We start from the raw sequence: 15,142 nt of genomic DNA, 5'->3' as shown, positions 1-15,142 counted from the left end.
ATGTATACATAATGATACTACATACATACACATACACACAACAAAAATTATATTGCCAGTGTAGTAGCAATATTTTTGTTCCTTTTGGATAAAATGGCTTTGTTCTTTTGAAGTGTTTAATTTCCTTTCGGTTGACAAGATTAAGGAGGTCCCATTCCATTTTGTAATTTTTAAAATCTTGATATTTTTAAAATATTTTGATACTTTGAATATTTATTAAACTATCATAGAATCTATAATACTCTTTTTTCGTTTTGAAATACATGTTTAATAGAATTTTTGATGTTTTAATATGTAAGATGTTTTCATATTTTAAATAGTTTTAAATTTTATTAAAAGAATAATGTAACCAATAATATTTTATAGCATATTTTGTAATTGATTAAATAAGTTTAATTTATATTTTAATGATACTTTTTAGCTAAACATTAATTTTCTTAATATTGTACATTAGTCTAAAACATCATATTTGGAATAGAGGGAGTATATTTTAGAGTAAAAAGTTGTGGTTGTCTAGGTAAATAAACTATCTTTGAACAAATACAATTATACATGGTTTGAGGAAGAAAGACCCACTTGCACAAAATCGACCTGGATTTAGTAAGTTGATGGGAGCCAAAGTTTCTAATTTTAGTACTTACTAAGAAAATAACTCACGAGAAAAATGTATAAGAAAGACAAATTCTCGTAAACAATTCTTAAAAGAAGCAAGGAATCTTAACATTTACGTGAACCCCTAATTATCCCGACAGGTACTCGAAAGGGCACGAATAAATAAGCAAGATATGTATCTATGTGTGTGCATTTACATAGACAGACACAAATCAGAACGTGGAATCTCAAAGTTATCGAAAAGATGAAAAGGCCTTCTAGAGTAGATCACCTGCGTGGCCATACATTTTTTTTTAACATTTTCATTGTTTTCAGAGTATTGTTTAATTATTATGATTTCAACATGTCATATATTAATTTGTTAACCCCCAAAATATAGTTGATGAATAGAAAAAGAAGAATATGAATGAAAAATGAAAAGGCACTAGCTGAATTACGCACGAAATATAGAATAAATAAGAGATGAAACAGATTTGTTTTTTTTTTGTTTTGTAACTTAATGAAACAGATTATTGCCAAGTTCTATCATTTTTGTTGTTATTGCAGGTAATAAATATTTTTTGGGGTGCATATACAAGAAAATGGATATGTTCGCTCAGAAAAGAAAAAACAAGAAAATGGATACTTGTTAGGAAAAAAGGAAGAAGAAAATGGGTGACAATGTGATGTCAGTTGGTGGAGTGGCAGAGCAGTGGGATTTTCACAGCTCTTTAGGCTCAAACCCCTATGATTCATGTTCTTCCCTCTTCCCTCTATATTATTTTTATGCTATAAAACTAATTTTTGTCGAAAATATTTTTAGAGAAATATCCTACTATAGCACTAAAATTTTTTTATCACAAATATAGATTTTAAGGATTAAAATGACCAAAATATTTCATTAAAAAGGTAAATATAAATTTGTACCCCTAGGGTTAACTAATCCAAACTTTAGGGTTTAGACTTAAGGAGTGGAGATTTGAGATTGAAGTTTAAAATTTTATAAAATAAATATTAAAATTTAAAAATTTAAAAATAAAAATTTTAAAAATAGTTTAAAAAATTATTTTCGAATTACAAAAAGAAAATTTGAAAAAATAAATAAAAAAAATATCAAAAAAAAGTTTTTTTATAAAAAAGTCCGAATTTGAACACATATAATCTAAAACTATAAAAAAAAATTTTATTTTTTTATTTTTTTTTATTATTTTTTTTATATATATCTAGGTATTAGTGTCATTTTACCTATTAAATGAAACATTTTGGTCATTTTTCTCTTTGTGGTCTATTTTTATATATATATTTTTTAAACAACAAAAAGAGTTTTTCTTCCATGCATTTCTGGGACTTTTATTTAGCTTTCAAAATTGAAATATGTGGTGGTAAAAGAAAGAAGCCGTCAAAAGGTGGGTATAGATTATAGATGCAGGATGCTAATATAACTTTTTACATTGATTTTAATGGAGAAGAATAATGTCAAAAAGATTAATGGAATTCTCATTTTCATTTTTATTCGCTATATATGCTCTTCTTTATGGAGAGATTGGGTCAACCAGAGAATCTTAAAGATCGATCTTACGACTTTGTCAAATAGATCCGTGTGATGAAAAAAAGAAAATCCATGCAGGGATCATAAGCCATAAGGACCCAAGCATATATTACATTTGAAAAATACGAAATCATAGACCGTAAGAAAATATTCACGTGAAACAAGTCATCACAGAGAAATAGTAGTAAATAACGCATTTTAGATGTTTTTTTTTAACGTGTGATTAATTATGTTATTACAACGATGAAAAATACTAAATAGACGATCTTACAGCCGACAATTCTACCATCATATGAGAATGCACGTCTAAGATCCATGTTCGATGATACGCCATGCACCATGTTGAAGACCTCTTGTAACATTTTTTTTTCATAATCTGCATAATTTGTGTTTTTTGGGTTCGGTGTAAAAACATTAATGAATCCTTAGTCAAACCACTGTACTAAGGGAGCTTTAACTTTAGATGTTTTTTTAATACTGAAATTTGATGATTCAGCTTTGCAGAGCTACATAGGTGGGATACATGATGAGATACTTAACCGGGTTTTTCATACCACATTAACAAATCTATCCATTTCTTTAAATTTTAGAAACTCTTTGTTCAAAAATGTCTCTTTACATTTATTAATAATTCAAAAAATATAACAAAATAAACTATTATTTTATTAGTGATTCACGAAATCTATGAGATACTTAACCGGGTTTTTCATACCACATTAACAAATCTATCCATTTCTTTAAATTTTAGAAAGTCTTTGTTCAAAAATGTCTCTATACATTTATTAATAATTCAGAAAATATAACAAAATAAACTATTATTTTATTAGTGATTCACGAAATCTATGCAAATATTTTTCAATCATTACTTCTCATGTTTTCGTAACCCAAAACAGTTTTACAAGTGCTACTAAACATGTCCTATCACTCTGACTCTACTACGGACGTCAGTGTCCTGAGTTATTCCACGGAATCTATTACCATATCCCCAAATTGATATGTGAGTACGACACGACCGATATGTGAGAACTCCATTCTAAAATCAAAAGTTACTTAGTTTTCAATAAAGTTAAAAATAACATAAAAATATCAAAACATCATCTATTTTGAAATAACAAAAAATCTTCTAAAACATCATCTATTATGAAACGGAAACGGAAGGAGTAAAGTAATAGTATAAATTAAGGACAAAAGAAATATAACAAACTTTATAAAAGAATGTGTTCTTCCAGTGTATCTCTGGTTCTTTTAGTCGTTCTCCATTATTAATTTATAACGACTCACAAACAAGATGAATAAATGTTACAAGGGGATTTTAATCGCATATCCATTTTTGTTTTTAGATGTAACAATCGACATTGAGATACCTTTTTCACCATACGCACTATGCAGAAGAAAAGACCCGTCACAAGCAAAAGCAAAGCAAAAGAGTGGGGATGACTCTTTAAGGTGGTCAACTGCTCAAGAATCTTGAGGAGTCTCGAATCTAGTTGGTGTGTCAATACCCGCCATACAACAAAGTCCACTGATGAGGATGAGAAGAAAAACGATTCCCTGCAAAAAGAAAATCACAACGAGGAAGAGGCATATTAGAGGATTTTCTATTAATGAAAGCAGATAGAATCATATTAGCTTTATCCTAATCAAAGTCTGTCAGATGAGTTGCAGCCAGTTTTGTGATGTTCACAAATGAAAACAGAAGCGTAACAGAGAGTAACTTCTCACCACTAGTATGCCCTCCAAAAGTGATGACTTGAATTTGCAAAGTTCATCACAGGTTGTGGAAACTCCAGCGGTGCTGTTACCTGTAGCACTTTCAGCTAGAAACCTTTGGAGAGTTTTGTAAGATGTGTACCAGTAAGGATCCGAAACATAAAGAGCTGTGTATTTACTGCCAGATTGTTCTACAGAACTAACAAGTTCGGAGATGCTTTCACCTGCATAATAGGTCAAAGAATTGCTTAATTTCTTTGTTTTCAAATAATAACATTCCATTGAAGTAAAATGATATTTCCACTTACGCTCGGAATGTGACTGGCCAGATTCACTAATTGATTCAGAACCCTCAGAACAGAGCACAACCAAGTCAGTCTCTCCTTCTTTCCTTGTTTCTCTTCTAGCAAGCAAATGATCCTGTCAATTATTTCACTAGTTATATTAGGAGTTGAATAAGAGGGATGAAACCGAAAACATAAAGAGCAATTCACATTATTACTTTGAAAGACTGCAAGTCTGAGAGTTTCTGAATTGTCCCATCTTCAACAAGGCAAGAGTCAGAGAACACAATATTGCTGACTCCTACATTGTGAGGGCAAGCTTCTTTAAGCCCTGAAAGCAACAAACTCTCCATCCTTTCTTCCTCTGGCGCAGCAATATATGGGAATGCCAATGAGAAGTTGGAAGCAGTAAACAGATTCTGTTGAAACCAAGATTTACATGTTAAAGTATTGTGTAGGTTAAAAGCAAAAACAACTTTATCAGAGATGTGTGTTATGAAGGCAATATGCTTGGAAGAAAGCAAAACTTGCTGCACTTACATTCAATGTGTTAACAAGGGCAGGGTCCGAATTCTTTTTCGAAGAAACATCAGAAGACCGTAGCTGCAGCAGGAAGAGAATGTGAATAGTAAAAGAAGATGCAGAAGAGAGACGCTTCATTTCTTGCAATGTTAAAGACATAAGGTTTCTTCACAATATCACAATAACAAACCAAACGTTCCTAACGATACGTTTAAGGTAAGATTAAAACAAAAAATCCTCCCTCATTCAATAACACAACTTGAAATGATAGCTCTTTCATATATCATAGATAAAAAGAAAGTATTCTTTACCTCTCTGCCGATGAACACAAGTGCAACGTCAACAGCTTGCTCAACTTTCTTCTCCGAGCACTAGAAGAAGAACCAAGTGATATACAGTAAGATAGAGAACTGATATCATAGGAACACACGCATAATAAGAACATACCAGAAAGTTTGACCATCCTCCTTGTGTGAAAACAGAGCCTACAAGATCCTTCGCAGACATCACCTGATAATTCACAGCCTCATCCATTTCACCATTAGCACGCCTGATTTCGAGAATCAAAATCAACCAATCAAACCAGTTCCAACACACATCAGATCAAAACCAGTTCCCAAGCCTCAGAGGCTTTTATCAAATTGAATCCGAAGCAGAGATTTTAGAATATGTCAACGCCATAGTTTACACAATGATATAATGATATATAGATAGAGAGAGAGAGAGAGGCTTAACTGGAGATGTGGAGACCAGAGGAAAGCAGGAACGGTATTAGCAGAAGCCAATCCGAATTCAATCACAGAGAGAGCTATCAAACACGCCAGCACACCAATTTGAATCTTCATCATCTTCGTCGTCGAACAATCTCACCGGAGATAGAAATCGAGATCACGCTCCAAGAAATCGATGGATCGATAGATTTCAATAGGACAGACAGACAGACTCATCATCATATCTCCGATAGCTAACGACGTCGTTTTCTCGTCGAAAAAAACAAATCAATAAACCGGTTTTGGTTTAGTTAAGATAACCGGTCAGGTGTTTTAGGCCGAAGTGGGCTTTTATATTTTCTTCACGGCCCAAGTTCGAAGACACGGCTTCTCCTACTCCTTGTGTAGCTGTCACTGAAACAAGAAACAGAAAACTCGTTAAAAACTCACCACCAGCGAAGAGAATATAATTCCTTTCCTCTTCTCCAACGCGATCCCGCCAAAGAATAATCCTCAACCGTCATTGCTCCGTTCGACTGATTATTGGAATTCAACATCGGAATCGTCGAGCCACTGTCGTATTTTTTCGTTTCTCGATGAAGAGACGACATCGGAGTAACTAGTAACGAGGAGATTTCAAGATGCTTTGTGGCTCGCTGCGAAATCGAGTACGTAATTGGCTTCGCGACTATGTTAGGCTCCAATCCGTCGTCGTGATCCTTATCTACGCTCAGGTAATCATCGTTTCGTTCCTTTTGATTATCGCTTTTCCTCTATCTGTTTGGGCCCTAGGGTTTTGAGTTTGTAGAATATCGTTTTGATTTAGAAATGCAAGAAACTCAGCTAAATATCAGTTTGGTTTCAGATAGGATGCGCGATGGTTGGTTCACTAGGGGCGTTGTACAATGGAGTCCTGCTGATCAATTTGGCGATTGCGTTGTTTGCGCTTGTGGCAATCGAGAGCAATAGCCAGAGTCTTGGCCGCACCTATGCCGTTCTTCTTTTCTGCGCCATTCTTCTTGATATCTCATGGCTCATTCTCTTCTCCAGTGAGATTTGGTATTGCACACTATCTTTGAAACAGACTTGCCTGTGATCATGAACAAAAGATGCTGGTTTAAGATGGATCGTTAAATATCTTTGTTTGCAAATTTGTTCACTGTGGCTATGTATTGTTCAAGTTCTGTAGATCCACCATTCATATACTTCCTTATATTGACAGATGATTTAATTGTGTATGCAGGAACATTTCATCTGAGATGTATAAAGCCCTTTACATCTTCTCCGTGAAACTCACAATGGCTATGGAAATCGCTGGGTTCGTTGTGAGGCTGTCTTCCTCTCTGTTATGGTTTCAGATTTATAGGCTGGGAGCTTCCATTGTAGACACTTCTCTTCCCCGTCGATCGGATTCAGATTCACAAAATAGCTTCGTCGATCCTCCTTGTTTAGGTAGCCAACGTTCACGTGATCCTGATCTACGAACTAGCCTGTTAGAGCCTTCTACTACAGCTGAGCATCGTTCACGTTCTGATGATTTTTTGGAAGACTCTATCAATGGACCACGTTCTCATGAAATCTTGGAAGACTCTATCGACGGACCAGCCTACCAGTTTCCTCCATTTGATGGTGGCCAAAACAATCTCTCTTCACCCAAGGCAACACATGTATGTTCTAGCTCTTCTTCTCAAAACTTGTTTATGCACTCTTTATAGTTTGACTTCCCACTTGTTATGAGTTGTACAGTCAGGGTTCCCTGATGCTCGTTTACCCTGCGAACATCATCGTTAATGGATCTGAAATCCTTTTGTAAAGAGATTTCTGACCCTGTATTAACAAACTTGAAGCTGTAGTGGATGCAGTGTAGAGTCAGAGATGAACTAACTAGAGAGCGCCTAGGTATTTTAGCTATTTTGGCACTCTTAGTTAGATGCAATATGTTTGCCACAAACAAACAAGACCACCCTTTGCCTTGATAGTACATAATATTGTGATGTTTCTCTTGTCTTAGCACTCTAAAAAATTACATGTCATAGCAAGGTCTTCAGCCTATAGTGTATCCTTTTGTAGGTGATGAAACATCATTCAGCTGAAAACATTTTCGGAGGATCCCAATTATCAGCTGCAGAAGCCTCTCGACATAAGTCTCCACTATCCAAATCCTTGGAGTCCCTTGATTCTAGTCTCCATCGATTCAAACGTTAAATGACCGCTACCGGTATGTTACCATGCCTTGTCTCTGATAGATTTTTTTTGCAGACACCACATTTTATATTAGCCACATAGAAAGCAAGCTTTGGTGCCTTTACTAGTGAATCTGTTGCATGTGTTAGTAAATTTATACTCCTACTTGCAAGCATTGCTCTAGGTAGCTTCTCTCGTTTGCCTGGCGGGCGAGTTTCCAACTCCTTGTGTCACTTTTGCAGGCTTGCACCAGCAACACAACTTTTGACTGGAGCAAACTCATTCAACGATCTAAGGGGACATTATAATTGTTTACAATTTGAGGAATCCAGATAGGAGATTTAGATATTGGGTGACAAAGTAAGAACTGTCTTTTACTTGCCTTTTCATCATTCATTTTTACTGTATAGAAATTGGGGTCGACATATTTGGACTCGGAATGTACATGAGCATTCTTTTCTGTACATATGGAAACCTACATTGTTTTGAGGGTGCATTGGAGGAGGATTAGTAATAAAGATCTCTCTTTTTCATCCATTCATTTGGTATTCGTATAATTTTTAAAGTTAATGCAGTTGAAAAGTTAAGACCTAAAACCATATTTATTCCAGATACTGAAGTGAGAGCATGAACATGATTGTATATGGTATGACACTTTTATAAAATCCGTACGAGAAAACAGTGAAGAAACTACGTACATATGCCATAAGGAATTGCAGCAAACCAAACCAAACCAAAAGAAAACTAAATCAGATTAACGTGGAGTTACACATCAAACCAAAAGCGAACGGTATAACCCCTACCTAGGCGTGGGTCGTAAAGCTGAACCACTAGCTCAGGTAGAATTAGGGGTGTTCAATCCGGATATCGGTTCGGTTTTTCGGTATTTCGGTTAGTAAAATATAACTACCATTCTAAATCCATATTTGCTTCGGTTCGGTTTATATACCGTCGGTTTTCGGTTTATTCGGTTTTATACCAAAAAACATAATTCTTTATTTTGGGATCATATTATATGAATTTTAGAGTCTTGTTGTCAACACATTCATTTATTAAAAAATATTATAAGTTTAAATAAAAGAACAAAAATAAAAAATGTTTCTATCATCTAATAAAATAATCAAATCTATAATTAAAATCAAAGCTCAAAATTTTGATAATAAAAATAAAAAAGAGATATAATATATCTTTGCCTTCTACTTAGTCCTACAAGCGGTGGTGTGGCAGTCATAGTTGACGAGCTTCCTTGCACCAAAGCTCTATTGCCAAACAAGCAACTGCGCAAGTGGGGATTCCGTAACTTTTATGCCACACTACGATTTCGCAATTGCAACGCAAATGGAAGAAGTGCTTTATTTTTTTAAAAATTATTATATTATTATGTTAGCAATGGACTTACATCTAGGCTGGGCATTTCAGTTTATTTTTTGATCGGTTTTATTCGGTATATTCGGTTTTATCGGTTATATACTGAACCATATTCAAATCCTACGGTTTTTTAAAAATCATATCCATTCGGTTTGTATGGTATATACCAAATCCAAATCATATTATCTATTTCGGTTCGGTTAGGTACGGTACGGTTCAGTTTTGCCATATTGAACAGTCCTAGATAGAATAACTATGTTAGCTAATTGGGCCTAGTAAATAGATGAGATGACATCGTGCGCACATTAGTTCTTTGACCTAAATTCCGAAACTTATCCACGTCTGACTAAATAATATTCGATTATTTTAGATTAAAAAGTAAATTATGAAAAGGGGTTAATAGTCTGCGTGGATCTTCAGCCGTTTCAGACGCATACCCAGAAATTTCGAGGTGAAAAATTGTTTGTTCTTCTGAGTTCCCATCGGGTTTATCCTCTAGTCTGTCTCCCTTTGAATATTCATACGACAACGCTTGATTTTGGTTTTGAATAGGTAAGTTAATAAACCCTATTCCGATCCTATTATCAAGATTCTATTAACTATTCTGGGTTTCTTCCATTGAATTGATTCGATTGACTTTGGCTGATGATTAGAAAAATTTAGGCTGGTTTAGTCAAGTCTCTGATTCTAGGGTATTATCGTTTCTGCATGTTATGTGATTCTCCTTCGGTTAAATCTGAGTGTGTTTCTTTTGACTATGAATGAATCAGATAGATTAGAAACCAAGGATTGGCTATGGAGGATGCAAACGCGATTAGGTATTGGTGTCACATGTGCTCTCGATCCGTGAATCCAGTCATCGAAGGCGAAGTAATCAACTGCAACTTCTGCCAAAGCGGATTCGTCGAAGAAATGGACGAAACTCCAGATCAGGCCACCGGCGATCATCCTCATCAGGCTGTTGCTGAGTCTCTCTGGGCTCCCATCTTGCTCGGGGTGATGAACGATCATGATCAGAATCAGAGAGCCTCAGAATCTAATGTCGAAAACGAAGATGGCAACAATGATGACGATGACGATGATGATGGTCAGATTAACGATGGAGAGTTTGATTTGGAACGGCACCTGGAAGAGGTCATGAGGAGAAGGAGGAGACACTCGGCCGCGATACTCGACCTTCTCCAAGGGATCCGAGCCGGGTTATCGGTTGAATCCGAAAACAACGATGATAATAATCAAGATAACGAGCTTGTCGTCTTGATAAACTCCTTTAACCAGAGGATAAGGATTCAAGACTCCGTCGATGCGAGTGCCGTTCCTTCTGGATCTTTGGGTGACTATTTCATCGGACCTGGGTTCGAGATGTTGCTTCAGCGTTTGGCTGAGAACGATCCTAACAACAGGTACGGGACGCCTCCCGCGACGAAGGAAGCTGTTGAGTCGTTGGAGACGGTTATGGTGGAGGAAGGTTTGGTGCAGTGTACTGTGTGTTTGGATGATTTTGAGATTGGGGTTGAGGCGAAAGAGATGCCGTGTAAGCATAAGTTTCACAGCGAGTGTTTGTTGCCGTGGCTTGAGCTTCACAGCTCGTGTCCTGTGTGTAGATATTTGCTTCCTACTGGGGATGATGATGGTGAAACGAAGACTGATGCGGAGACGTCGAGTAATGTTTCTATGGAGAACAATGGAACGTCGGTAGACTCGAGTTCGAACAATCCATCGGTTAATGATTAAAGGATCAGAATGTGAGGGGTCAGTTTGGTGAAGGGTTTGTGATTAGTTTACTGATACGTGGTAATGTTGAATGCTACTTTGGCTGCAGTACATAGTTTTCTCAAGTTTTGTTGAAAGTTGGATTTCTTTTGGATTTTCAAGTCTTTTTTTTTCTGATTGTTTCGAGTTTTGATTCGATCAGTTCGTTACTATAATAATCAGCATTAAAAAGTATAAAATAAGTTAAACTTGTGCATTTAGTTGATTTATTTGAGCAGAAGACTTGATCTTGTCTTATATGTATGCACTAACGATTGTTTCAAAGCTCTTCACGCGGTAATTTGGAAATCTTATAGTTCTTTTTAACCACCGAGTAAAATTATTAGAAAAAAAATGTGGTATGAACTGAACGAGTGTATATAAACTCAAAAGCTTTAGAACTGAATTGAGTGTATACAAACGACTTTGGTCAACTGTTTGATATGATGCAACGACACGCGTATGTGTAAGACGACCCATTAATAAACATATACGGCCCCTTATTCAATAAATGGGATTGGAATGATCGATTATGTTATTTTGGGGCTAAAGTATAGTTTATTAAAACTTAAGGGCATGTTTTCAACATTTTTTTTTCTCCTGTCACATTCGCCTTCGCCGTCGCCTCCTTGTTCGTGGAGATCTATCGTCCGAGATTTTTCTCTACTGCTCCTATCAAGTTGATAAAAATCGAAGCTTTCGAAGACTAGCAAAACCGGCGTTTCAAGAAAATCTCGAATCTCCAGTGAGTAACTCTCTTCTTACTCTGGATGTATCAAATCTCCGATCTTACTAGAACTTCGAGAGGAGTCTACTTTTATAGGACGAACCCATCAGTAATCTCAGATTGTATACATGTTTCTAACGATTTTACTTATAGAATCTGTTTATTTTGTGACATATTGAACACACATTCTCAAAGTTATAAGCTTTTCTGTCTGGTTTCTTGTAGGCTGTCATGTCCGAGAAGCCACCAGAAATCGCTGACATCATGCGTGTAAGCTCGCATCGTGAAGTGTACGAACCATGCGATGATTCATTCGCTCTAGTCGACGCACTACTCGCTGACCAAACCAACCTTATAAACCACAACCCCAACCTTTGTATGGAGATTGGATGCGGAAGCGGATACGTCATCACGTCCCTCATCCTCCTCCTCAAATCAAAACTCCCCACCGTTCATTACCTAGCCACCGACACAAACCCAATCGCTGCACGCGTAACAAACCAAACTCTCGAAGCACACGGAGTCAAAGCTGAGATTGTCTGCACGGACATAGCTTCTTGTCTAGAAGAGAGACTCGCCGGCTCCGTCGACGTGATGGTGGTGAACCCACCTTACGTTCCTACGCCTGAGTACGAAGTTGGAATGGAAGGTATTGCATCTTCTTGGGCTGGAGGGGAGAATGGGAGGAGCGTTATCGACAGGATGTTGCCTGTGGTTGATCGTTTGCTTTCGGAGAAAGGGTGGTTCTACCTGGTGACGTTGACTTCGAATTACCCGGCGGAGATATGTTTGATGATGAGGAAGAGAGGCTTCGCGTGGAGGATCTTGGTTCAGAGGTCGACGGAAGAGGAGAATCTCGTTATCCTCAAGTTCTGGAGAGACGGAGATGAGGAGAGCTTGGAGAAGGAGACGTCAACGGCTTCGTTGGTGTCGGAGTTTTCGAGATCTTTGACATCGTTTATGGAGAAACAATGGCGGTGAGAACTTGATGATCTCAGGAGCATTTTTACAAGAACTTGTAATGTTGTTGCAAACACTACTTCTAGTGTTCAATTTTTTTTTTTTGAAACCCGGTTATGTGTTGGTCTATTTTCGAAAACCGAATTAAACCAAAAATCACCGTGTCTGTGCATGCCTATTTTCGAGTGCTGACGTGGCTGAATGTAAGTGGACGTTCACGTAAATAAACGCGCGAGAGCCGTCATGTTAGACTTCTTCCGTAAATTTACGGAAGCACCCTCATTATTACAAGACGACCAGGGGTGGATTAGACAAGTATATAAATGTCGATAAGCTAAGCCAATTCCAAAACGCAAGCGATAGCCTCTCCTCACAGATCTAAAAAGACCTCCTCCTCGTTCATACATAAGAGAGAAACGAAAGAGAGCCAAATCACTCTCCCCCTTTATATAAACACCCATTTTACAAAATCTTTTTTCCCTCTCCAATCCTTCAGATCTGTATATAAAAGCCTCACCTCTTCGTTTTATTTCGCCAAATCTCCACGAAACCCTAGATTTCGTGTCGGAATCTCTAAAAGGTCTGACCATTTCTCCTTCATTTCCCTGGGTTTAATTGGTCGGAAATGATTGTGTTTGTAATCTCTCTGTGATGAATCAGATGATTTTCATTAGGATAGAGAAAATGTGTCGTTGCTTTGAAGATGAATCTAAATCCGGTTTATACCGGTTCTGGAATAAGACAAATCTGATTATAGGATCCATGTACTGTACTTTTTTTCTGGTTTGATTGGACCGTGTATAGTGAGTATGTTATCTTGTCCGAGACTTGCTTTAGTTTGATGTATGGATTTGGTTTTTGTGTAAATTAGAGAGAGGCAAATGACAGATCAAGGATTGGAAGGGAGTAATCCAGTGGACCTTGCCGAGCATCCTTCGGGGATTGTGCCTACTCTTCAGTGAGTCTCTTATGATTTAATGTTCTCTATTCCTGTGGATAGGATAATCTCATATCGTGGGATGTTTTGTTTGCAGGAACATTGTGTCAACGGTGAACTTGGACTGCAAGCTTGATCTTAAAGCCATCGCTTTGCAAGCTCGTAATGCTGAATACAATCCCAAGGTCTTTTCCATTCTTAGTGACAATTCTATTTTAATAATCGATTAAAAATTGGAATTGATTTGTCAGGTTGAATACTCTCGAATCTTGAAAACGTGTTGGTGTACTGATTAATTTGGGTTTAGAGTTAAGATATTATCTGTTCTTTGCAACACTAGCTGGGTATAGCTAAGTTTATCTTTTTAAATAGATTTATTGTGTGTCATTTTTACAGCGTTTTGCTGCTGTGATCATGCGGATTAGAGAACCAAAGACTACAGCATTAATTTTTGCCTCTGGTAAAATGGTTAGTCATATCTTGATGGCTATTTCTTTCCTACGTCTTATACATCCCAAATTTCATTTACATTTTGCTTTGTGTCTTATCTCAAATTTAGGTTTGTACTGGAGCCAAGAGTGAATACTTTTCAAAGATGGCTGCAAGAAAGGTAGCTTTCGTTCTCCTAACCTATTTGCACTACATCATGTTATGCTAATAGGGGATGTTTGATTGTTTAGTATGCTCGGATTGTACAAAAGCTTGGCTTTCCTGCAAAATTCAAGGTACCTATCCTACCAACCTCTTATCCCTATCTTACATGATTGGCTTAGTTACTTGTACCAAATATAATGATGGTTACATTGTTGTGCAGGATTTCAAGATTCAGAATATAGTAGGTTCTTGTGATGTCAAGTTCCCTATCAGACTTGAAGGTCTTGCATACTCTCACGCCGCTTTCTCAAGTGTAAGTGATCTCAACACCTTTTGCAACCTTCAGCCTCATTGTTTTTAACTTGATAATTAACCTGATTGTGTGTGTTGCCTCTCATATTGATGTACCAGTACGAGCCTGAGTTGTTTCCAGGGTTGATCTACAGGATGAAAGTACCTAAGATTGTGCTACTAATTTTTGTGTCTGGCAAGATAGTCATCACTGGAGCCAAGGTAAAAAATCTCACTCTCTCTTTAGGTTTTTGTGATTAATCTCCTGCATGCTATGTCTCTCGCTAGCTCTTCTGATAAAAATCCTGAGCTCTACTCACTATCAGATGAGAGAGGAGACTTACAAAGCCTTTGAGAATATATACCCGGTCCTCACAGAGTTCAGGAAGATCCAGCAATAGTATGTAACCCACACCTTTCTCAGTAATGGTTGATGTTTCCAAAATCTACGTGCGTGAATCTAATTGTCATGTTTAACTTTAACAGAGTGGCGAGATTGTGCTTTGCAAAGCTAAGTTGTGTGGTGTTTTAGCACCTTGGAGCTGCTTAACCTGCTGAGAATTTTGTCCTTGACGAAAGGCGCTCGAAGTTCTTTTGTATTACTGTTTAAGATTCTAATAGAACATTGTAAATACTCAAATGGAGACAATTTTTCTGTTGTTTTTCTGCTCCAAGATCAAGTCTATTCTCACACGTTAAAAAGTACAACAACATAGTTTCGTTTTTATAAGCAAAGTTGGGGACTTCCAAGATCAAAGATGGAATATAAAAAGTGATGATGACAGAATATAGCCCTGTTCTAAAAATCGGCTAAGCGCGCTACGTGTTACTTTTCTGTTTCAATTTATGCCAAATCGGTTAAAAAAATCGGATATCCGATTTTTTCAGTCTATACCACCTAAATGACCGTTTAGCCGCCTAACCGCCTAATCTATTTTTTTTTTTTTTTTTTTTTTTATTAAT

At 36.8% G+C, this 15,142-nt stretch overlaps 4 protein-coding genes and 1 pseudogene across 5 annotated transcripts; 4 read left to right on the top strand and 1 right to left on the bottom strand.

The window, feature by feature from the left end:
- Positions 1–3,318: 3,318 nt before the first annotated feature.
- On the bottom strand, positions 3,319–5,635 carry LOC106343644. The gene is made up of 8 exons (XM_013782911.1): positions 5,392–5,635; positions 5,104–5,206; positions 4,968–5,027; positions 4,675–4,737; positions 4,353–4,553; positions 4,159–4,270; positions 3,863–4,074; positions 3,319–3,691 (listed from the first exon to the last, which is right to left on the bottom strand). Exons 1-8 carry the CDS (start codon positions 5,502–5,504, stop codon positions 3,599–3,601), a joined length of 957 nt encoding a protein of 318 aa, XP_013638365.1. The 5' UTR covers positions 5,505–5,635; the 3' UTR covers positions 3,319–3,598.
- A 166-nt stretch (positions 5,636–5,801) lies between these two features.
- LOC106292671 lies at positions 5,802–8,087 on the top strand. Its single transcript, XM_013728309.1, has 5 exons — positions 5,802–6,100; positions 6,232–6,425; positions 6,610–7,033; positions 7,437–7,584; positions 7,793–8,087. Exons 1-4 carry the CDS (start codon positions 6,008–6,010, stop codon positions 7,569–7,571), a joined length of 846 nt encoding a protein of 281 aa, XP_013583763.1. The 5' UTR covers positions 5,802–6,007; the 3' UTR covers positions 7,572–7,584; positions 7,793–8,087.
- A 1,166-nt stretch (positions 8,088–9,253) lies between these two features.
- Positions 9,254–10,887, top strand: LOC106343690 (E3 ubiquitin-protein ligase RING1). 2 transcript variants are annotated; one of them, XM_013782977.1, is made up of 2 exons: positions 9,254–9,470; positions 9,689–10,887. In XM_013782977.1, the coding sequence occupies exon 2, from the start codon at positions 9,714–9,716 to the stop codon at positions 10,650–10,652; it is 939 nt and encodes a 312-aa protein (XP_013638431.1). In that variant the 5' UTR covers positions 9,254–9,470; positions 9,689–9,713; the 3' UTR covers positions 10,653–10,887. The 2 variants fall into 2 exon arrangements, with proteins under 2 accessions (XP_013638431.1, XP_013638432.1); XM_013782978.1 differs by having other exon boundaries at positions 9,267–9,369.
- Positions 10,888–11,273: 386 nt separating this feature from the next.
- LOC106292838 lies at positions 11,274–12,525 on the top strand (annotated as a pseudogene).
- Positions 12,526–12,703: 178 nt separating this feature from the next.
- LOC106292832 (TATA-box-binding protein 1) lies at positions 12,704–14,860 on the top strand. Its single transcript, XM_013728490.1, has 10 exons — positions 12,704–12,937; positions 13,229–13,315; positions 13,392–13,479; positions 13,691–13,762; positions 13,854–13,904; positions 13,975–14,019; positions 14,109–14,201; positions 14,300–14,401; positions 14,506–14,579; positions 14,666–14,860. Coding segments are annotated over exons 2-10 (603 nt in total). The 5' UTR covers positions 12,704–12,937; positions 13,229–13,238; the 3' UTR covers positions 14,667–14,860.
- The last annotated feature ends 282 nt before the right edge of the window (positions 14,861–15,142 follow it).

This window comes from Brassica oleracea, chromosome C5 (assembly GCF_000695525.1).
Source record: "Brassica oleracea var. oleracea cultivar TO1000 chromosome C5, BOL, whole genome shotgun sequence".
NCBI lineage: Eukaryota > Viridiplantae > Streptophyta > Magnoliopsida > Brassicales > Brassicaceae > Brassica > Brassica oleracea.
The sequence above is the reverse complement of the archived record's forward strand: the minus strand, read 5'-3'. Positions and strand labels throughout refer to the sequence as shown.